General features: G+C 44.9%; 1 protein-coding gene across 1 annotated transcript in view; it reads left to right on the top strand.

Annotated features, from left to right (window-relative positions):
• The window catches only part of LOC139228030 (acidic mammalian chitinase-like), an 83,370-nt gene that overhangs the window by 10,963 nt on the left and 47,973 nt on the right, over window positions 1-24,434 (top strand). The window contains exons 2-3 of the mRNA XM_070859177.1: window positions 17,026-17,137; window positions 22,828-22,938. Coding sequence (XP_070715278.1) covers window positions 17,026-17,137; window positions 22,828-22,938 — 223 coding nt within the window. The remainder of the gene's footprint in view (window positions 1-17,025; window positions 17,138-22,827; window positions 22,939-24,434) is intronic.

Here is a 24,434-nt window from a genome sequence, read left to right as displayed (position 1 = left end):
CTACACTACCCACTTTCCCACTAATCTTTGTGTCATCTGCAAATTTTGTTGCACTACACTCTGTCCCCTCTTCCAGGTCATCTATGTATATTGTAAACAGTTGTAGTCCCAGCACCGATCCCTGTGGCACACCATTAACCACCGATTTCCAACCTGAAAAGGACCCATTTATCCCGACTCTCTGCTTTCTGTTAGCCAGCCAATTCTCGATCCATGCTAATACATTTCCTCTGACTCTGCGTACCTTTATCTTCTGCAGTAACCTTTTGTGTGGCACCTTATCGAATGCCTTTTAGAAATCTAAATACATTCATCGGTACACCTCTATCCACCATGCTCGTTATATCCTCAAAGAATTTCAGTAAATTAGTTACACATGATTTCCCCTTCATGAATCCATTTTGTGTCTGCTTGATTGCACTATTCCTATCTAGATGTCCCGCTATTTCTTCCTTAATGATAGCTTTAAGCATTTTCCCCACTACAGATGTTAAACTAACCGGCCTATAGTTACCTGCCTTTTGTCTGCCCCCTTTTTTTTAAAAACAGAGGGGGTTACATTAGCTGCTTTCCAATCCGCTGGTACCTCCCCAGCATCCAGAGAATTTTGGTAGATTATAACGAATGCATCTGCTATAACTTCCGCCATCTCTTTTAATACCCTGGGATGCATTTCATCAGGACCAGGGGACTTGTCTACCTTGAGTCCCATTAGCCTGTCCAGCACTACCCCCCTAGTGATAGTGATTGTCTCAAGGTTCTCCCTTCCCACATTCCCATGACCAGCAATTTTTGGCATGGATGTTTTAGCTTTTGTGCCGAGAGAAATAACACACAAGATTTGCTCAGTCAACGGGACCTTGAAAAACGAAATGCTGGAATAAAAATAGCTTGTGTGAAAATATAAAAAGTGTGGCAGTTTCCCTGATTGTTTTGACTATGATTTACAAAGCTAAGAAAAATAAGCCACAGTTGTCAGTACTTTATTTTAAATTGGATTTCAGTAAACAAAATAGCTATTAAAAATGTGTGGTCTCGTTTTAAATCAATTAAAATAAATCTTTGGCAAGTATTTGAATTGGAAGTTTAGAAACAATTGGAGTTTAATCTAAAATGCTATTTTTTCCGATGAGAATGTTTTATTTAAAACTAATAATGACAGCTTTACTAATGATTTCTGCTGTTTTAATGGATTCCTAATTTCTAAGCAAGTTTTGTAAGGCTTAAGCACTTGGAAAAAAATTATGCTAAGTCACGTAATGACATCAGGCCTTCTTACAAACCAGCAAAGGAGTTAACCATTTCCGTTGACAGCTGTTTTATACTGGACATTATTAATTTGGGTTTCTTAAAAAAAAAATGAAAAAAGCAAGGATGGCAGCCAAAAGACTCACCTGACAGACAAAGAAATGATGGGATAGTCAGAATAAGAATAAAACGGAGAAAGCCTATGTGATAATACTCACCTGCTTCAGAGAACAGATAAAAGAAATAGATACTTAAACAAAACAAATTCAAGAGTTAGAAGCCAAGATAAATAAGCTGGAAGAGATAAAAGACGGAACCGGACGGATAGTGCAGTGCACAGCCGTAGCAAAAAATGCAAAAATTCCTCAAGCACGGGATGTTTAAAGACGAGCTCGGAGAAGCCCATCAAAAGATAATTAAGTTGGGATTTAAAGTGGGACATGATTACAATGAAACTTTGGAATGGGTAGAACACGTAGAGGAGTTAAAGTCAGAACAAAGGGAGAAGATAGCAAAAATAGCAACAGCAACGGTAGCAGCCCCGTGCAGCTCCCCTGATGTGTTTTAGCTGCAATAAGGGAGGAGGCGCAGGAAGGCGAGGCCCCCAACAGGCAAAGAAGGGAACACCCTTTTGCAGTATGTGGATGATATCCTTATTGCCTCCAGTTAAGAACAACAACACGTACTAGCTTTAACTACTGTGCTAGGAGCTCTACAGAGTGCGGGATTAAAAATAATGCGAGGAAGGTGCAGGTAGGAAGGAGCGAAGTAACATATCCAGGATACATAATATCACAAGGGAGGAGTCAGATGCCTGAAGACAGAAAGGAAGCAATGCGATCAATGCCCAGGCCAGGAACCGTGAAAGGGATCAGGCAGGTACTAGGGCTATTCAACTACTGCAGAAAAAAACAAGCTTTCACAAGTGCTCCAGCCCTGGGATTACCCGACCAGAATAGGCCGTTCCACATCTATACACACCACAGCAAAGTTCATGGATCTGTATGTAGATGGGTCTCGGCGCTATATCAACGAGACATCACGGATGGGATGGGCAGCGGACAGGTTAGAAGGGAAGGACGGCTAGAAGGGGGCTTATCAGCTCAAGTGGCTGAATTGATGGCTCTCACCGAGGCTCTGAGGCTGGCTAAGGGAAAAAGAGTAAACATCTATACAGACAGTCGGTATGCTTTTGGAGTAGTGCATGATTATATGATAGCCTGGAGTAGACGGGGATACATGACTTCAGGAGGAAGGACAATAAAACATGAGGATATTGTTGACAAATTAGTGGAAGCCTCCCTCCTACCCCAAGAGTGTGCGATAATAAAAGGTCAAAGCGCACATAAACATTACCGATCAACCTCAACAGGGAAACTCATGGGCAGATGAGGCAGCCAAGTAGGTGGCGGAGACAGGTACACTGGCCGGGGAAGCCCAGGTCGGAAGGTACAGGGGGGAAGCCACTCCACAGGAAAAGGAGGGGTGGAAGCAGAGAGCGGCCCAACAAGGGACTGACGAGATATGGAGGAAATATGGGAATGTGATGGCCTCGGAATGCATCCAGGGCAGCCTACTAAATTTATACCACAGGTATGTCCATACAGGTAGAAGCAACATGATAAGCTCAATGTCCAGATGCTCGTGGTGGAAGAGAATGGGTAGAGATATAGAGAACCACTGTAGAAAGTGCCTGACATATGCAAAAAGGAACCCAGAGGGGAAAGTAAGGTCACAATGAGACATAGATTTTACTGGACCGTTACCCAGCAACAAGGAGAAGACATACTGCCTAGTTATAATAGACCAGTTTACGAAGTGGGTAGAAGCTTTCGCCGCAAGAAACTATTCAGCAGAAACCGTGGCCAGGATCCTAGCAGAAGAAATAATACCTCGATGGGGAATGCCACTGTAGCTGGACTCAGATCAAGGCATCCACTTCACAATGATGAAACAGGCCTGCGCTTTACTAGGGATTAGGCATAGGCTCCATAGACTAGGTTCCATATCCCATACCATCCAGAATCCTCCGGATTAGTGGACGAATGAATAGAACCTTAAAAGCAGCCCTAGCTAAAACAATTGAGGAAACTGGAAAAGGGTGGGTAGAGCTGTTACCCCGAGTACTGATGAAGCTCAAGGCAACCCCCAGTCGGACAACAGGACTGACATCCTATGAACCAATGAGACTGCCAGAAGTCTTGGTTACAGGAAACAAGGACGAAGGACTTTATAAAGACAGGATATGGAGGTTTGTGATGCAACTCTGTAAGCAGTTACATGACGTAAAAGCAAAGGCTAGAGATCAACAAGTAATCAAGGACTTTGAGAACGACACTAAGGAACAGAAGGTCCAAATACACCAAAGGGACCAATCAGGTGATGGTGAAGATGGTGAGGATGTGCGCCTGCATAGTTATAAGGGGTATTAGCAAGTGGAAACACTGGACCTAGTTAAAAAAGCATGGTCACTAACCGGTGACGACCGGGAAATTGTTTTTTTGCAGGACTCTGATGCTTGTGGGAACAACGTGGAGTAATGCAGCCTCATATCAAGGACAACAGGCTGAGGGACGGCAAGGCCTGTATTACAGGGATGAAACCTGGGGCAAAAGGGGGATTGATAAGGCAGACCAAAGATAAGATACACTTCAGGGTACGTCAGCGAATAATCACTGTATTCCTAAATAAACATCCCCAACTTCTATGGGTCAAACACCATAAGCCTGTATAGAAACCTGACCCTGCGAGCACTTAAAGGCCCTGAATCAAAAACCATGAAATTTAATGTGGAAAGAGGGTTAGATAAAAAGTGGGACAGGGGAAAAAGAGGGATACTAGAAATGGTAGGCGTGGGATACGCGGCAGGAGTTGTAACAGTAAACACTATAGATGATCGAGTTGACGCCTTAACACGAACCTTACAGGGATTGTTGGAGAGAAATGTAGGAGAAACTCGCGTGCGGTACCATGATAATCCAGAAATGTAACTGAAGAGAACAACAGTACTAAGAGTCTCAGCATAGATGATTGTTATAAAAATAACCAAGTTGTTTTATGTCGAGATCCACTACGAATGATCAAAGATGACTGTGGATATGACCAAGTGGACGGGTGCACCTTGAGTATCATCCCCATAACACAGGACTACGAAATTATCGCTGTTCCAGGATGGTGGCTAGAAAGGACTTATACATGAACTATGCTGGATTTAATGTACCAGTTGTAGTGCAAGGGAACTTATCTTGCTAGCATTATCCTGTAAAAAGGTGTAACCGACGTAAGAGGCAGGCCCTAGCCCGTACTATAGTTAAAACATTGAATAAAGGGAATATAGACAGTCCGGCAGAAAGGACATTTAGTATAAACTTGTATAAACTTGATGGGAAAGCCAACAGGTAGGTCCTGCAGCTCGGGAAGTAGTGCTACCCAAGTGAAAGGACAACCCTGGAAGCTCAACCATGAGGAATTAATTGGGAAATCTTGGGCATTTAGCCAAGGGCCATAAGGGGGGAATTGTAAGGGATATAGAATTGTAGCAGGCAAAGAAATGACAGATAGGTGGTCACAACACAATGCTGAAGGTAGTGAAATAATCAGTATTAGGAGGGTCTGAGGAATAATTGCCTATTGTATGTAACACTTGCTTATGTAGGTATAGCACACTTAAAATGCATTAAGACTGTAGGTTAACCTTAATAACACTTAACAAAACAGCAGAAGTCAGCAGTTACAATTTTGATTAGGTCTCTGAGGAAGAGATAAGAAAGCCAGTATTTTGGGAACAGTTATTTCAGGCATCATATAGGCTCTGGCAAAGTGCAAATCACGGAACCAACACAATTAACATATGATGGGAGATGGACAATTGCATGTACCACTCAGAGCCAGTCTGTGAGAGTCGACAAATCAATGTAATTCCAATGTAGGAGGGTAGCTCCTCTCCAAAACCTGTACAAATTATACTTGAAATCTCTTATATTTTGAAGGTTCAACAATTGAACCCTCCCTTGTATTTGCTCGAAATAAAGCCAGTTGGACTGAAGGTTTTGTTTGTTTAATTCCATGGTTGTTATACGGAGGGCGATGAGCGAGGTGTCGATTACCTATATCAGGTAATCCGCCCCGAGGGAGAGAAGTCTTCCTTTTACCCCAACAGGCAATAACACCCAACCACGGCCCACACCCCACTTTTTCCACCATTGACATCAATCAAATGTTCAACATGTCCAGCAACACAGAATACAAAGGCAAAGCAGGAGGGTGGTCCCCTGCCCCCCATACATTACAACAAATTGCATACACCCAGATGGAGATATAACATAGCCATCACCTGCGGACATGCACCTCACTTTCCTTCTGCCCTCCTCTTCTTCTCCCCACTTCTACCCTTCCCCTCCTCGCTCCACGGCGCCTGGTCGAGGAGCTCCTCAGGTGGTGCCTCATTGGGGGGGGATGAAGGCAGATGCGGTGGTTGCACAGGTATGGGTGGGGGGGGTGCCGAGGGGGGCAGCATTCTCTGATGCAGAAGCAGGATCTTGGTCCTTGCTCTCATCTGTCATTTGCAGTGGTGGTACAGAACCTAGGGCTGGAGTGCCACTGGGGACCACTGGGAAGCCTGTGCCAACAGTGTTCCTGGCTATCGCATCCAGGGCCTCCGCTATCCGTGGAATGTACTCGGTCATGGTGGCCAGCTGCCGGGATATGCCCCCCAATGCTTCGATGAGCTGGTCACCAATGTCTACAGTCCTCCTGGACAACTGTACCATCTCTCCGCTCATATGTGGCGCTCGTGGAATAGACCTGCTGCATCCATGAAACCTCCGCAGGGTCGGCGGCGTCCTGGAGACAAGTGGGGTGCCCTGTGGCGAGTTGCTTGGGGCTGGTACCTCCAGAGTGGAGGAGGGTATGACTGGAGGACCATTAGATGGCCTTGGGGTAGAATTGCTTCTGGAGCATGGCAATGCAGATTCTTCGAAGTCCGCGCTCTCATCTGTGGAGAACAGACCCAACGGATTGATGGGCGAGAATCGGAGCTCCTCAGCACCAGATGTAGGATCGTGCGGAGAGTCGGGCCCCGCGCCCCCACCTTCTGGCCTCTGTGGTTTTGCCTTCAGACGCGCTGCTGGCTGAGCTGCAAAACACAAATGAGGTTATTAGAGGAGAAGTGAGTGCTAGGGTCACAAGGAGAGTCCAGTGCTACACACAGCATATGCACGACAAAAGCACCACCGCTCTCAAAATCATCACAGACATCACATTTCATGACCATCAACTCATTTGCATTGCAATGATTTTCATTAGGCTATCATTATTTCTATAACAATTTTAGAAATCATCTATCATATATGATTGTTCGGATATGAGTGGGTGTGGCATCTACTGGCTTTACGTTACGCAATGGTATAAGCTTTACTCACGTGGCATCATTTCAGGGTGTGCAGATGCATCCGTGGCTGTCCGGATGTGCTTCCCCACGAGTGCGAGCACCCGCTCCTCCATCTCAGTGATGTCGCTGGGGACAGGTGGCCCCCCCACCCATTCGTCTCTGCACGGACCTCATCGTCGATAGCTTCTTCTGTAAAAGGTGACAGGGCGACATGGCATGAGATAATTGCGTGATCACATTGCTAGGTACTGTCACAGAGGCTGATACAACACATAATAATCATGATTACATCTGTCAGTTATGAAAATTATCATTCTTTACCTGAAGACGTACACCGTGACCGCAGGTTTTGAGTAAAACATTCCCGGTAAAAGTGAAAGACCTCACATCTGTTGATAGTCACTCATGACTGTTACAAATCAAATTATATAAATACATAAGTGCATGTAAATCAATGTAATACTTACTCTTGCGGATCCCACAAGTTGTTCCATCGTTTGCGGCATTGGTTGCCCTCACGAACCTCGTTGCTCACCGATGAGACCACCTCTGCTATCTCGGTCCATATCTTCTGGTAGGCCTTTGGGATGTGCTTTCCACGCTCTCCCTGTGTCAAATCACCCCAGTGCAACTCGGCCTCCTGCAGGAGGGAGGCATTTGCCTCGTCCAAGAAAAACCTGGCTCTTTTGCACCCTCTAATCTGCTCCTCTCCCACCTCACTGCTCTCTCCAGCATCAGTCTCCACAGCATGCTGTGATGCCTCCTCCTCTCTCTCCATTATAGGCCAAATTCGGGCAAATATGTGGCTGGTAACAGCTCATTTTTGCTTCCCTACTTGCTGTAAAGCTCTAACGTCTCCCTCCTTCCTCCCAAAGCAGGCACACCACACCCACACATGCCTTCAGTCCCTCTGAGCTCCCTATCTCTGTCTCCTCCTGAGCATGTCATGATGACCCTTGCCATCCTAAATCGCGGGAATCGAGCGATGCCGTTGCTAAGGACGGCGACACTTTACGGCAGAAGATCAATATTACTCATTTTCAAAAATGGAGACTAGGCGCTTTGAGAATGGGCAAGAAGCCAGCGATCTGAAAACCCTTTTATACCGCCCACGCTGGAAATAATGCCCCTTTTTGGACGATAAGCACAAAAGTGTAAAATCTAGCCCCATCTGATTTCGCAGAATAAATTGAATCTTCCTAACTTTGAACTCCTTCCACAACTGTAGGTAAGATATGATCAATGTGAACAAACCTAACATTTCCATGACCAAACATCTTGACCAAATATGTGTGAAGGCTACATATCTTCACTACTCTTCCTGGTAACCACTTTAACCATTTATGGTGATGGTGCTTCTGGTTCAACTTCACAATTCTCTCTCTAACTCATGACTCTCTTTCTGCCTTGATTGTGTCAAGTTTGGCTTTAACAATGATAACCTGGTTCATGGCTGTTGTTTAAGAAACAATTCTGCTGGTTTTGTACCAGTAGTGGTATGAGGAGTATTCCAATAATTAATCAGAAAATTTGCCAGTTTGTGGTCTGACGACAACTGATGTTTCTTTGCATTTGGATCCAACATTTGCTTGATGAGGGCACGTTTGACAATTTGTACTGTGCGCTCTGCTGCACCATTTGTGGTACGGTGGAACTTTGGTATATTTCACACTATTTCTGCTCATGAACTGTGTGAACTCTTCTGAACAGAATTGCGGACTATTATCAGACACAATTTCTTCTGGGAGGCCGTATGAAGAAAACAAGCATTGCAAATTGTCTAGTGTTTTACTTATTGTTAATATCCGCATCAGAAACATCTCTACCCATTTTAAATGACTATCTATCCTTATGAACAATGCTGTCCTTCTAGCTCAGCAAAATCTAAATGCAACCTTTGCCATACCATTTCCATGGCTGTAATGATACTGATGTTGGTTTCTTGCTCACTGATTGACATGTTGTACATTGACTGACAATGTACTCTATCTTTTAATCTAAACCTGACCACCAGAACTAACTGCATGCAAAACTCTTGGTCAAGCACATTCCTAGGTGCTGGTCATGAAGATATCCTAACAATTTGGACCTGAACCTATTTTGGATAACCACTCTTGCTCCCCATATATTACAATCTTTACCTACTGACAATTCATTCCTATTAACAAAGTATGGATGAATATCATCCTCTGATATCTGGTTTGGCCATCCATTTGCGATCTAATCATACACCTTTAACATAACTGGGTCACGCCCTACCAATCTCTTTAGCTGTGACTGGCAGCTCCTCAAAGTATGAGAAATAGAACACTTCTTCCTTATTGGGTGTAACTTGTGATGGGGATGGCAAGCTGGACATAGCATCAGCATTAATGTGATCAACTAATCATCTGTACTCAATGTCATATGTATATGCTGACAAAATCAAAGCCCATCTCTGCATTCAGGCTGCAGCTAAGGTTGGAACTGGGGACTTTTGGATGGAGGATTGTTTTCAGGGGCTTATGGTCAGTAACTATCGTAGACATATGACCAAACAAGTATTTGTGAAACTTCTTGACCACAAAAATCAATACTAAAGCTTCCCTTTCGGTCTGCGCATAATTCTGCTCACTGGCACTGAGAGTGCATGAAGCAAAAGCAATTGGTCTCTCCTCCCACTAACGAGTACACAAGAGGTCACTGTCCCAACTCCATACGGAGTGGCATCACACACTAGGTTGATCTCCTTAGATATGTCATAGTGAACTAACATGGTACTCTCTACTAAATGGCTTTTATACTCTTTGAATGTTGTGTCGCATTCTTTTGACCACTTCCAAGGGACCTGTTTTCCCAACAGTTCATTCAATGGCTGTAACACTGTAGCCAAGCTTGGGAGGAACTTTACGTAATAATTCAAAAGACCCCAAAATGATCGAAGTTCAGAGACATTCTTGGGAATGGGTGCATTTCTGATCACATCCAGCTTTCCCTTGGTTGGATGTAAATCATCTTTGTCTACTCTGTGCCTTAAGTACTTCACTGAGTTTTGAAACATCTCACACTCGTGAGCAGTCACTCATACTCCGTGCTTCTCTAGCCATTTGAGCATTTCATTCAACACCTTATCATGGATTTGCCTGTCTGGTGCTGAAATTATGTCGTCCAAATAACACACTACCCCTTCAATCCCTTACAAAATTTGGTATATCACCCCCTGGAATATGTTGGGGGTGGTAGATACTCCAAATGGTAATCTATTGAACTGATATAGGCATTAGGTGAGTATTTATAGTCAAGCATGACTTGGACTCTTCATCGAACTCAAGATGTAGGTAAGCGTTTGTTATATCTAACTTTGAAAAGATCTGGCCACCTTTCAGCATTGTGAACAAATTTTCCACATTTGGCAACAGATGTAAATGGATACGATATAGTTGTAGTTACGGAGACATGGTTGCAGGGTGACCAGGGTTGGGAATTGAACATCCAAAGATATTCGATGTTTAGGAAGAACAGGCAAAAAGGAAGAGGGGGTGGTCTGGCGATGTTAGTAAAGGATGAAATCAGAGCAATACTGAGAAAGGATATTGGCTCAGAAAATCAAGATGTCGACTCAGTCTGGATGGAGCACCAAAGGGCAGAAAACATTGGTGGGAGTTGTCTATAGGCCTCCAAATAGTAGTGGGGGACGGCATCAAACAGGAAATTTGAAATGCATGTAGCAAGGGTACTACAATAATCGTCAGTGACTTTAATCTACATATAGACTGGCCAAACCAAATGAGTAATAATACTGTGGAAGATGAATTCCTGGAGTGTGTACGAGATGGTTTTTTAGACCAGTATGTTGAGGAGCCGACTATGGAACAGGCTATCCGAGATTGGATATTGTGTAATCATCATCATAGGCAGTCCCTCGGGATCGAGGAAGACTTGCTTCCACTCTTAGCATCAGTTCTTAGGTGGCTGTACAGTCCAATACGAGAACCACAGTTTCTGTCACAGGTGGGACAGATAATCTTTGAGGGAAAGGGTGGGCAGGGAGTCTGGTTTGCCACACTCTCTTTCCGTTGCCTGCGCTTGATTTCTGCATGTTCTCGGCGACGATACTCGAGGAGCTCAGCGCCCTCCCGAATGCACTTCTTCCACTTAGGGTGGTCTATGGCCAAGGACTCCCAGGTATCAGTGGGGATGTCGCACTTTATCAGGGAGGCTTTGAGGGTGTCCTTGTAACGTTTCCTCTGCCCGCTTTTGGCTCGTTTGCCGTGGACGAGTTCCGAGTTGAGTGCTTGCTTTGGGAGTCTCGTGTCTGGCATGCGAACTATGTGGCCTGCCCAGTGGAGCTGATCAAGTGTAGTCAGTGCTTCAATGCTGGGGATGTTGGCCTGGACGAGGACGCTAATGTTTGTGCGTCTGTCCTCCCAGGGGATTTGCAGGATTTTGCGAAGATATTGCTGGTGGTATTTCTCCAGCGACTTGAGGTGTCTACTGTACATGATCCACGTCTCTGAGCCATACAGGAAGACGGATATTACTATGGCCCTGTAGATCATGAGCTTTTTGAGGGACTGATCTTCAAACACTCTTTTCCTCAGACGGCCGAAGGCTGCACTGGCGCACTGGATCTCTTCATCAATGCCTGCCCTTGTTGATAGGAGGCTCCCAAGATAGGGGAAGTGGTCCACGTTGTCCAGGGCCATGCCGTGGATCTTGATGTTTGGGGGGCAATGCTGTGCGGCGAGGACAGGCTGGTGTAGGACCTTTGCCTTACTAATGTTTAGCGTAAGGCCCATGCTTGCATATGCCTCGGTGAATACGTCGACTATGTCCTGGAGTTCAGCCTCTATGTGTACACAGACGCAGGCGTCGTCCGCATACTGTATCTCGACGACAGAGGTTGGAGTGGTCTTGGACCTGGCCTGGAGACGGTGAAGGTTCAACTGCTTCCCACTGGTTCTGTAGTTTAGCTCCACTCCAGCAGGGAGCTTATGAACTGTGAGGTGGAGCATGGCAGCGAGGAAGATTGAGAAGAGGGTTGGGGCGAAGACGCAGCCCTGCTTGACCCCGGTCCGGACATGAATTGGGTCTGTGATGGATCTGTTGGTAAGGATCACGGCTTGCATGTTGTCATGGAGCAGGCAGAGTATGGTAACATACTTTTGGGGGCATCCGAAACGGAGGAGGTCACTCCATAGACCTTGCGGTTGACAGTGTCAAAGGCCTGAAGGTCGAAGAAGGCCATGTATAAAACATAGAAACATAGAAAATAGGTGCAGGAGTAGGCGATTCGGCCCTTCTAGCCTGCACCGCCATTCAATGAGTTCATGGCTGAACATGCAACTTCAGTACCCCATTCCTGCTTTCTCGCCATACCCCTTGATCCCCCTAGTAGTAAGGACTTCATCTAACTCCTTTTTGAATATATTTAGTGAATTGGCCTCAACAACTTTCTGTGGTAGAGAATTCCACAGGTTCACCACTCTCTGGGTGAAGAAGTTTCTCCTCATCTCGGTCCTAAATGACTTACCCTTTATCCTTAGATTATGACCCCTGGTTCTGGACTTCCCCAACATTGGGAACATTCTTCCTGCATCTAACCTATCTGAACCCATCAGAATTTTAAACGTTTCTATGAGGTCCCCTCTCATTCTTCTGAACTCCAGTGAATACAAGCCCAGTTGATCCAGTCTTTCTTGATATGTCAGTCCCGCCATCCCGGGAATCAGTCTGGTGAACCTTCGCTGCACTCCCTCAATAGCAAGAATGTCCTTCCTCAAGTTAGGAGACCAAAACTGTACACAATACTCCAGGTGTGGCCTCACCAAGGCCCTGTACAACTGTAGCAACACCTCCCTGTCCCTGTACTCAAATCCCCTTGCTATGAAAGCCAATATGCCATTTGCTTTCTTAACCGCCTGCTGTACCTGCATGCCAACCTTCAATGACTGATGTACCATGACACCCAGGTCTCGTTGCACCTCCCCTTTTCCTAATCTGTCACCATTCAGATAATAGTCTGTCTCTCTGTTTTTACCACCAAAGTGGATAACCTCACATTTATCCACATTATACTTCATCTGCCATGCATTTGTCCACTCACCTAACCTATCCAAGTCACTCTGCAGCCTCATAGCATCCTCCTCGCAGCTCACACTGCCACCCAACTTAGTATCATCCGCAAATTTGGAGATACTACATTTAATCCCCTCGTCTAAATCATTAATGTACAGTGTGAACAGCTGGGGGCCCAGCACAGAACCTTGCGGTACCCCACTAGTCACTGCCTGCCATTCTGAAAAGTACCCATTTACTCCTACTCTTTGCTTCCTGTCTGCCAACCAGTTCTCAATCCATGTCAGCACACTACTCCCAATCCCATGTGCTTTAACTTTGCACATTAATCTCTTGTGTGGGACCTTGTCGAAAGCCTTCTGAAAGTCCAAATATACCACATCAACTAGTTCTCCCTTGTCCACACTACTGGAAACATCCTCAAAAAATTCCAGAAGATTTGTCAAGCATGATTTCCCTTTCGCAAATCCATGCTGACTTGGACCTATCATGTCACCTCTTTCCAAATGCGCTGCTATGACATCCTTAATAATTGATTCCATCATTTTACCCACTACTGAGGTCAGGCTGACTGGTCTATAATTCCCTGTTTTCTCTCTCCCTCCTTTTTTAAAAAGTGGGGTTACATTGGCTACCCTCCACTCGATAGGAACTGATTCAGAGTCAATGGAATGTTGGAAAATGACTGTCAATGCATCTGCTATTTCCAAGGCCACCTCCTTAAGTACTCTGGGATGCAGTCCATCAGGCCCTGGGGATTTATCGGCCTTCAATCCCATCAATTTCCCCAACACAATTTCCCGACTAATAAGGATTTCCCTCAGTTCACCCTCCTTACTAGACCCTCTGATCCCTTTTATATCCGGAAGGTTGTTTGTGTCCTCCTTAGTGAATACCGAACCAAAGTACTTGTTCAATTGGTCTGCCATTTCTTTGTTCCCTGTTATGACTTCCCCTGATTCTGACTGCAGGGGACCTACATTTGTCTTTACTAACCTTTTTCTCTTTACATATCTATAGAAACTTTTGCAATCCGTCTTAATTTTCCCTGCAAGCTTCTTCTCGTGCTCCATTTTCCCTGCCCTAATCAAACCCTTTGCTCCTCTGCTGAGTTCTAAATTTCTCCCAGTCCCCGGGTTCGCTGCTATTTCTGGCCAATTTGTATGCTACTTCCTTGGCTTTAATACTATCCCTGATTTCCCTTTGTAGCCACGGTTGAGCCACCTTCCCTTTTTTATTTTTACGCCAGACAGGAATGTACAATTGTTGTAGTTCATCCATGCGGTCTCTAAATGTCTGCCATTGCCCATCCACAGTCAACCCCTTAAGTATTATTCGCCAATCTATCCTAGCCAATTCACGACTCATACCTTCAAAGTTACCCTTCTTTAAGTTCTGGACCATGGTCTCTGAATTAACTGTTTCATTCTCCATCCTAATGCAGAATTCCACCATATTATGGTCACTCTTCCCCAAGGTTCCTCGCACAATGAGATTGCTAATTAATCCTCTCTCATTACACAACACCCAATCTAAGATGGCCTCCCCCCTAGTTGGTTCCTCGACATATTGGTCTAGAAAACCATCCCTTATGCACTCCAGGAAATCCTCCTCCACCGTATTGCTTCCAGTTTGGTTAACCCAATCTATGTGCATATTAAAGTCACCCATTATAACTGCTGCACCTTTATTGCATGCACCCCTAATTTCCTGTTTGATGCCCTCCCCAACATCACTACTGCTGTTTGGAGGTCTGTACACAACTCCTACTAACGTTTTTTGCCCTTTGGTGTTCTGCAGCTCTACCCATATAGATTCCACATCATCCAAGCTAATGTCCTTTCTAACTATTGCATTAATAGTTAGAAACCAGCAATGCTACCCCACCTCCTTTTCCTTTTATTCTATTCTTCCTGAATGTTGAATACCTCTGGATGTTGAGTTCCCAGCCCTGATCATCCTGGAGCCACATCTCTGTAATCCCAATCACATCATATTTGTTAACATCTATTTGCACAGTTAATTCATCCACCTTATTATGGATACTCCTTGCATTCAGACACAAAGCCTTCAGGCTTGTTTTTTTAACACCCTTTGTCCTTTTAGAATTTTGCTGTACAGTGGCCCTTTTTGTTCTTTGCCTTGGGTTTCTCTGCCCTCCACTTTTCCTCATCTCCTTTCTGTCTTTTGCTTTTGTCTCCTTTTTGTTTCCCTCTGTCTCCCTGCATTGGTTCCCATCCCCCTGCCATATTACTTTAACTCCTCCCCAACAGCACTAGCAAACACTCCCCCTAGGACATTGGTTCCGGTCCTGCCCAGGTGCAGACCGTCCGGTTTGTACTGGTCCCACCTCCCCCAGAACCGGTTCCAATGCCCCAGGAATTTGAATCCCTCCCTGCTGCACCACTGCTCAAGTCACGTATTCATCTGCGCTATCCTGTGATTCCTACTCTGACTAGCACGTGGCACTGGTAGCAATCCTCAGATTACTACTTTTGAGGTCCTACTTTTTAATTTAGCTCCTAGCTCCTTAAATTCGTTTCGTAGGACCTCATCCCTTTTTTTACCTATGTCGTTGGTAACAATGTGCACCACGACAACTGGCTGTTCTTCCTCCCTTTTTAGAATGTCCTGCACCCGCTCTGAGACATCTTTGACCCTTGCACCAGGGAGGCAACATACCATTCTGGAGTCTCGGTTGCGGCCGCAGAAATGCCTATCTATTCCCATCACAATTGAATCCCCTATCACTATCGCTCTCCCACTCTTTTTCCTGCCCTCCTGTGCAACAGAGCCAACCACGGTGCCATGAACTTGGCTGCTGCTGCCCTCCCCTGATGAGTCATCCCCCTCAACAGCACTCAAAGCAGTGTATCTGTTTTGCAGGGGGATGACCACAGGGGACCCCTGCACTACCTTCCTTGCACTACTCTTCCTGCTGGTCTTCCATTCCCTAGCTGGCTGTGGACCCTTCTCCTGCGGTAAGACCAACTCGCTACACGTGCTACTCACGTCATTCTCAGCATCGTGGATGCTCCAGAGTGAATCCACCCTCAACTCAAATTCCGCAACGCGGTTCATCAGGAGCTGGAGGCGGATATACTTCCCGCAGATGTAGTCGTCAGGGACACCGGAAGTGTCCCTGAGTTCCCACATGGTACAGGAGGAGCATATCACGTGACCGAGCTCTCCTGCCATGACTTAACCCTTAGATACACTTAAATTGGTGACAACACTGTTACAGGTTACTTACTGATATAAAAAAGAAGAAAAAAATACTTACCAATCACCAGCCAATCAATTACCCCTTTGGCTGTGACGTCACCTTTTGATTCCTTTCTACTTCTTTTCTGCTTTTTCTCCCGGCTGGAGCTGCTCAAGCTCGCCTTTTATAGGCCTCACCACGCAGCTCCCGCCTCTCGCCGACTGCCACTGCCTGTGGAACACCCGCTGGGCCTTTTATAGGCCTCACCACGCAGCTCTCACCTCTCGCCGACTGCCTCTGCCTGTGGAACACCCGCTGGGCCTTTTATAGGCCTCACCACGCTGCTCCCGCCTCTCGCCGACTGCCACTGCCTGTGGAACACCCGCTGGGCCTTTTATAGGCCTCACCACGCTGCTCCCGCCTCTCGCCGACTGCCACTGCCTGTGGAACACCCGCTGGGCCTTTTATAGGCCTCACCACGCAGCTCTCACCTCTCGCCGACTGCCACTGCCTGTGGAACACCCGCTGGGCCTTTTATAGGCCTCACCACGCTGCTCCCGCCTCTCGCCGACTGCCACTGCCTAAGGGCTGGCGCTATTCTCTGCATTTTTCCCGCAGCTGTTGTGCTGCAAAAATCATGTCCATTGTGCCCCGGAGGGGACGAAATCCGCACTGCGACCCCGGGAGGAGCTCCTCGGCCACAGGGAGAAGATGATTGAGGAGGACTCTAGCGACGACTTTCCCTGTGGTTGACAGCAGAGAGATTCTTCTGTAGTTGCCGCAGTCGGACTTGTCCCCTTTTTTAAATTATCACTGCATCCCTAAGATCTCCCAGCATGCTCTCCTCCCTCCAGATGAGAGAGATGAAGTCGTGTATTCACGCCAGTAGTGCCTCTCCGCCATACTTCAGTGCCTCAGCAAGGGTACTACAGTGATCGTCAGTGACTTTAATCTACATATAGACTGGCCAAATCAAATTAGTAATAATACTATGGAAGATGAATTCCTGGAGTGTGTATGAGATGGTTTTTTAGACCAGTATGTTGAGGAGCCTACTAGGGAACAGGCTATCCTAGATTGGATATTGTGTAATGAGAAGGGGTTAATTAACGGTCTTGTTGTGCAGGGTCCTTTAGGGAAGTGTGACCATAACATGATTGAATTCTTTATTAAGATGGAAAGTGAAGTAGTCCAATTTGAAACTCGGGTGCTAAATCTAAACAAAGGAAACTACGAAGGTATGAGGAATGAATTGGCTATGATAGATTGGAAGGCTTCATTAAAAGGCATGACGGTGGATAAGCAATGGCGAACATTTAAGGAACAAATGCATGAATTGCAACAGTTATACATCCCTTTCTGGCGTAAAAACACAAAAGGAAAAGTGGCCCAACCATGGCTAACAAAAGAAATTAAGGATAGTATTAGATCCAAAGAGGAGTGAAACAAAGTTGCCAGAAAAAGTAGCAAGCCTGAGCAGTTTAGAATTCAGCAAAAAAGGACCAAGAGATTGATTAAGAGGGGAAAAAATAGAGTTTGAGAGTAAACTTGCAAGGAATATAAAAAACGAGTGCAAAAGTTTCTACATGTATGTAAAAAGAAAACAATTAGTGAAGACCAATGTAGGTCCTTTACAGACAGAAATGGGATAATTTGTAATGGGGAACAAAGAAATGGCAGAACAATTAAATAACTACTTTGGGTCTGTCTTCACGGAAGAGGACACAAATAACGTCCCAGAAATGCTAGGGAACCAAGGGTCTAGTGAGCAAGAGGAATTAAAGGAAATTATTATTAGTGAGAAAATAGTGTTGGAGAAACTAAATGGGAATGGAGGCCGATAAGTCCCCAGGGCCCAATAGTCTCCATCCTAGAATACTAAAAGATAATAGATGCATTGGTTGTCATCTTCCAAAATTCTATAGATTATGGAACAGTTCCTGCAGATTGGAGGGTGGTAAATGTAACCCCACTATTTAAAAAAGGGGAACTACAGACTGGTTAGCCTAACATCAGTAGTAGGGAAAATACTAGGGTCTATTATAAAGGATGCGATAACGGCATACTTAGATAATATCAATGGGATTAAACAAAGTCAACATGGATTTATGAAAGGAAAACCATGTTTGACAAACCTACTGGAGTTTGAGGATGTAACTGATAGAATAGATAAGGGAGAACCAGTGGATGTAGTGTATTTGGATTTTCAGAAGGTCTTTGATAACATCCCACATAAGAGGTTAGTGTGTAAAATTAAAGCACATGGGATTGGGGGTAATGTATTGGCATGGATTGAAAATTGGTTAACTGACAGGAAACAGAGAGCAGGAATAAACGAGTCTTTTTCGGGGTGGCAGGCAGTGACTAGTGGGGTACCACAGGGATCAGACCTTGAGCCCCAGCTATTCACAATATATATAAATGATTTGGATGAGGGAACCAAATGTAATATTTCTAAGTTTGCTGACGACACAAAACTAGGTGGGATTGTGAGTTGTGAGGAGGATGCAAAGACACTGCAAGGCAATTTAGATAGATTGAGTGAGTGGGCAAACACATGCAGATGCAGTATAACGTCGATAAATGTGAAGTTATCCACTTTGGTAAGAAAAACATATGGACAACATATTATTTAAATGGTGATGGCTTGGGAAGTGTCGATGTAAAGAGGGACCTGGGTGTCCTTGTACACCAGTCTTTGAAAGCAAACATGCAGGTGCAGCAAGCAGTTAGGAAGGCAAATGGTATGTTGGCCTTCATTGCAAGAGGATTTGAGTACAGGAACAAGGATGTTTTACTACAGTTATACAGGGCCTTGATGAGACTGCACCTGGAGTATTTGTGCAGTTTTGGTCTCCTTACCTAAGAAAGGATATACTTGCCATAGAGGGAGTGCAGCGAAGGTTCATCAGACTGATTCCTGGGATGGCAGGACTGTCATATGAGGAGAGATTGTGTCAACGAGGCCTGTATTCACCAGAGTTTAGAAGAATGAGAGGTGATCTCATTGAAATGTATAAAATTCTGACTGGGTTGGATAGACTGGATGCGGGGAGGATGTTTTCCCTGGCTGGGAAGTCTAGAACAAGGGATCACAGTCTCTGGATATGTGGTAGGAAATTTAGGACCGAGATGAGAAGAAATGTTTTCACTCAGAGGGTGGTGAACCTGTGGAATTCTCTACCACAGAAGGCTGTGGAGGCCAAGTCACTGAATATATTTAAGAGGGAGATAGATAGATTTCTAGAAACAAAAGGCATCAAGGGGTATGGAGAAAAAGCAGGAATATGGTGTTGAGGTGGTGGATCGGCTATGATCACATTGAGAGATGGTGCAGACTTGAGGGACCAAATGGCCTACAGCTGCTCCTATTTTCTATGTTTTTATGTTTCTATATTGGGTAGATTACACTCTAGAATCTGGTTGACGGTTCCCTTATAATCATCACACAACCTTACCTTACCATCTGACTTAGGTACAACAACAATGGGTGTAGCCCAATTACTCAGACCAGAGAGATAATGTTTTCAGTTTTTAGTCTTTTGAGTTCTTGCTCAATTTTCACCTTCAGTGTGTATGGTACGGGAAGTGTCAGAGTGCAGTAAACTGCTTTTGTGTTCTTCTGCACTCTGACACTTCCCGTACCATACCACCTTGGAGTTTTGGGTCAGACTGCTTGTTTCATGGAACACCTTGGGATACTGCTTGATGAGATCATCTTTCAATACAAATTTCGCTTCCACACGAAAAATCTAATTCCAATCCAGCTTCAGTGATCCCGACCAATTTTTACCTATCAAGGCAGGCTTGACTCCTGCCACTCCTATGAGAGGCAAGCTCTGATACTAATCCTTGTATTTCACAGGTTTGGTGACTCTTTCTACGACATGGATTAGCTCTCCCGAGTAGCCTCGCAGCTCTATCTTCGATTTCTCTAGTCAATAACCGTGCAACTTGTCACGATATAGTGATTCCGGTACTACGCTCACGGATGCACCAGTTTCGATTTCCATGGGTATCTTGGTTCCTGCAATGTCTACTTGGATGTCGATACTTCGCGAATCGCTGTTAGATACATTCGTGCTCCTGATGACATGAATTTTTAAAAACTCCTCGACCTGCTGCTTCTCTTCAACGCTTTGTAGTGTCTGGATATTTCTACTTCTTGCATTACCAATCAATTTACTCTTCTGCCAGCATGCCTTCGCAAGATGCCCAGTTTTCTTGCAGTAGAAACATTCTGCCTTCACATATTGACAGCTTTGAGTGATGTGTTGTCCCAGGCACCAACATACAACTTCAATGGACTGTTACCTTGGACAGTTTCTGAGGTCTTGGGACCCAACTGCCTTTTACTTTTAGTTTGCAGCCGATTCAACTCAGTTGTCTGATGACTGGAAATTGCACAAAATTCTCAGGAGTATTGGTCAGCCATATCCATCGAAAAGGTTATCTTTAAAGCAAAAGTCAAGTTATGGATTGTCAATAATTTACCTCTGATTCATTCATTTTTCAACCCACAAACAAAGCGGTCATGCAAAGCTCGATCCTGAAAGTTTCCGAAATGACAGTGAATGGATAGCTTTTTTAAAGCTACAATGTACTCACTGATACTCTCTTCATTTAATTGATCGCGTGTTCCCAAATGATATCTTTCAACAGTTTCCTGGGGCTTTGGACTGTCATGCTGTTCTAACTTGGTTAGAATATCCATCAGTGGCATGTCCTTCGGCTTGGTGGGAACAAGCGTATTTTTCAGGGTTTCATACACCTCAGGACCCTCGTCAGTCAAGGAAATAGCCCTCTTCAGTCAAGAAAATAGCCCGTTTCATTTCTAAAACCGGCCAGTTACAGTTTACATCATTGGGGACATTGACGATACTATTCACGATGAAAAACATTTTTAGCTTCTCCACATCTGCTCCGAAAGTCTTTCGGTCATGATGGAACTCACCCAAGTGCCCTATTATTCCCATATGCGTAGACATCTGGACTCTGGCAATGTCAACAGTTCAGTCAAGTGTGGTTGAAATTTACCTAGGATTTTTACATTTATTTGCAAAACAAAGAATCTAACAGTTCCTCTGTCAGTTGTCAGGATTATCCTCCAACAAAACTTCAGATAAGAAATCCAAGATCCCATCTTCATTGGCAATTCTGTGTTATCTTGAGACACAGTAAGCACAGAGAAATGCATAACATGGCTCCCGGGTAAGAACTGATGCAGAATTATTATTATGACATCAGTAGTCCACTTGGTGGCTCTACAAAACTTATTTCAAGGTGTTAGACGAAGCATGTAAAATGAAAATGAATTTGATAATGTGCTAGTCTGTCATTGTATTTACCAGAATTCAATGTGGTTGTGTAAGATTGTGCCATAAATAACCACAGCTGTATTTTAATTTTATTAAACTGATTGTGACAAATTACTTGTTTATGAGGAAAGATGTTCTAAAAAATAAGTAGCAGAGAATCACAGAGATGTGATCAGTTTGATTATTTGTCAATGGAAACAGGTGCAATAGCGTCAACTAAGTATCTGAGCATGATATTTGTGTGATTTCGTAATCAGCCCCTGGACACTGATCCTGCTTAATTTGATAAAGCTGGCTTATTTTCCTTTATATTCCTTATATTCCTTTGCTCTCTCTGTAATATTTCTCTTTCTATCAGCACAAAAAACAATATAAAATGAGAAGAGATGTAGTGTAATGTATACTCACAGGTTTGTACTGCCGATGCATTGTGAATGGCTTAGGATATGCAATTGTGAGCCAAGATGGATGAACTGGAAATGTGTACTGTGATTGTTAAACTTTTATTAATAAACCAACTAGTTCTTAATAGCAATTTATTGCTATGAATTTTTCAGCAAAGAACCCATGAAGCAAATACATTACATTTTGAATGAACATTTTCTGCTATTTTGTTTTGGATTTTTTATTTCCTTTGTCTCATAGTTACTTGCACCCACACAAAAACTTTCAGGTCGGCGGGGGCGGGGGGTTAAATACAGAAGCACAATACTCTGTAGCTTGTGCCTACGTCCTGCACAGACAAGAGAAAGCAACATCGACATAATGTAGCTGCATTTTACCACAGGCAGATGGGAATCTAACTGAAACCAGCAGTTTCCCATCAGAAAGCTGCTGGCAATTAAGATCCTCGACCCCACACTCTACCGCCAGTATCTGTGTCCCAAACACTTAATCAATCCACTATATAAATGATTGTTATAATTTTTTATCGTGGAAACAGGATTAAAAGTGGTAGAAAGCAGACTACGAAAACTCAGTTATGTCTATTTTACTTTCTGTGTCGAACCCAAAAATGGAGCAGAAATCCCGGCCTCCCCTGGTCCGTCCGGAGTGTGTACAGACCCGGGAAGGCATCACAAAAGACGGTTTTTGGCACGCAATGCGCATGCGCCGAAAACCAGCTTTTCCGATCTGTCAAGCTCTGGCTTGACAGATTGTCTGTATCCCCACAGCCAGGACATTCGCATGGGCAAGTTTGCGGCAGTTACCCATATCTTGCCCTGCCAATGTCCTGAAAACTCTTGCGCCTGGTAAAAGCAGGCACATAGCCTACCTTTGCCAGCATAAGAGTTTTAAAACATATAAAAAAATAAAATTTAAAAACAAATTTTATCTTAAAAACCCTGCCCACTAAGGTAAGTTTATTTTTAACCCTAATTACAAATTTTTTTTTTAAATTGGAAAAATATATATTTTTTCTAAGACATTTTTTAACTTTAATTTCAATTAATTTTAATTGTGTGAGGTGTGTTTTTTATTTTTTCTTGTGGTGTTTAGTGTGATGGTTTTTGTCCCCCTCATTAATAGCAATGAGAACACGTAGATACGGAGTTCTCATCGCTATTAATGAGAATGCTGTGGAATACTTTACGTGATTGGATGTGCAGTCACATGTGACTGTGTCTTCTGCGTCCGAACCTCGAGGACGGGAGCGCGCTTTGCAACGTGGGAAGAGAAGGCCTCCCCACCAGAATCCGAGGCGTCTCCGGGAGCACCAGGTAATTTCTTAAAATTCTCCGGCTGGAGGCGTTCGTTCGAAAGAAGCCTCCGATCGGAATTTCAGAACCATTATTTTCTCTGTGAAGTGCAGGAATCCTTTAGATATCGGAGTGCTGTGATTTGAGTTTGTGCAAAGATTTGAAATGCATACTTCTGTTAGAAGTTGCTTTGTATCAAGTGTCCCCTTAAAGTTAATCATGGCCATGGCCATTAGAGGGAGCAACGTGCGGCGGTCTAGAGGAGATTACAGAGATAGGGAGGGGCACGTCATGGAGGGATTTGAAAACATGGATGAGAATTTTGAAATTGAGGCATTGCTTGATGCTTTGTGAACATCACGAGACTGGCTAAGCCACTCACAATGCAACAGCTCCACAACTCTTTTGGGGGGGGGAACAAAACAAACATTAGATCAAGTGCCCCCCGATCTGGGGGACAGTCCAGACACTTAACTGCCCCTTTGTTTTTAAAAAAAAATTTTGTTTGATTTTTTGTGGGGTTTTTTGTGATTTTTTTGGGGGGGGCATTAAAACCATATATTTTACAAGTGTTCCCTATAAAAGGGAAGGGGGACTCTAAAAATCCGGCAATTAAAACAAATTAAACTTTAAAACATATAAAATCAAATTAAAATTTGGTTGCCGTTGATAACAATGCACTCCAGTCCTTCCGGCGCCCAGCTCTCACGGAAGGCCGCGAGCGTACCAGTGGACACCGCGTGCTCCATCTCCAAGGACACCCTGGCACGGATGTACACGCGGAAAAGAGGCAGGCAGTCGGGCTGAACGACCCCCTCGACCGTCCGCTGCCTGGACCGGCTGATGGCACCCTTGACCGTGCCCAGGAGCAGTCCTACGAGGAGGCCCACGGACCTACCCGCTCCCCTCCGCACAGGGTGCCCAAAGATCAGGAGTGTGGGACTGAAGTGCAACCAGAAATTGAGGAGCAGCCCCTTTAAATAATGAAACAGGGGCTGCAACCTCGCACATTCAGTAAAAACGTGGAACATGGACTCTTCCAGACCGCAGAAATTGCAGGTGGCCTGGGAGCCTGTGAACCGGCTTAAAAATTTGTTGCACGGGACTGCTCCGTGCACCACCCTCCAGGCCAAGTCCCCGATAAATAGTGGGAGGACTCCCACATAGAGTGCACTCCATCGGGGACCCCCGCCTCCTCCGGACGGCAAGATGGTACGCCATGGCGTGTCCGGACGGCAGACGAGGATGGCAAGGTTGAGAGTGTGCAGGAGCAGCCTGCACAGGAAACCCCTCTGCGCGGAACTGAAAGGCACGGAGGGGATTTCCCTGAGGCGGCTCAAGTTGTGAGGCGCCGGCTCCCGGGGAGGTTCCGGGGTTTGGCGCCGATGAGGAATTCCGTCCGGACGGGGGTCAGTTCGGACGGGATCTCCCCACGTGCTTGAGCCTCCTCGATGCACCTAACGGAGTCAGGGCCCAGAGCTGTTTTTAGCGACTCGATGGCATCAGCCACGCAGCGA

The sequence above is a fragment of the Pristiophorus japonicus genome, chromosome 17 (assembly GCF_044704955.1).
Source record: "Pristiophorus japonicus isolate sPriJap1 chromosome 17, sPriJap1.hap1, whole genome shotgun sequence".
NCBI lineage: Eukaryota > Metazoa > Chordata > Chondrichthyes > Pristiophoridae > Pristiophorus > Pristiophorus japonicus.
The sequence above is the reverse complement of the archived record's forward strand: the minus strand, read 5'-3'. Positions and strand labels throughout refer to the sequence as shown.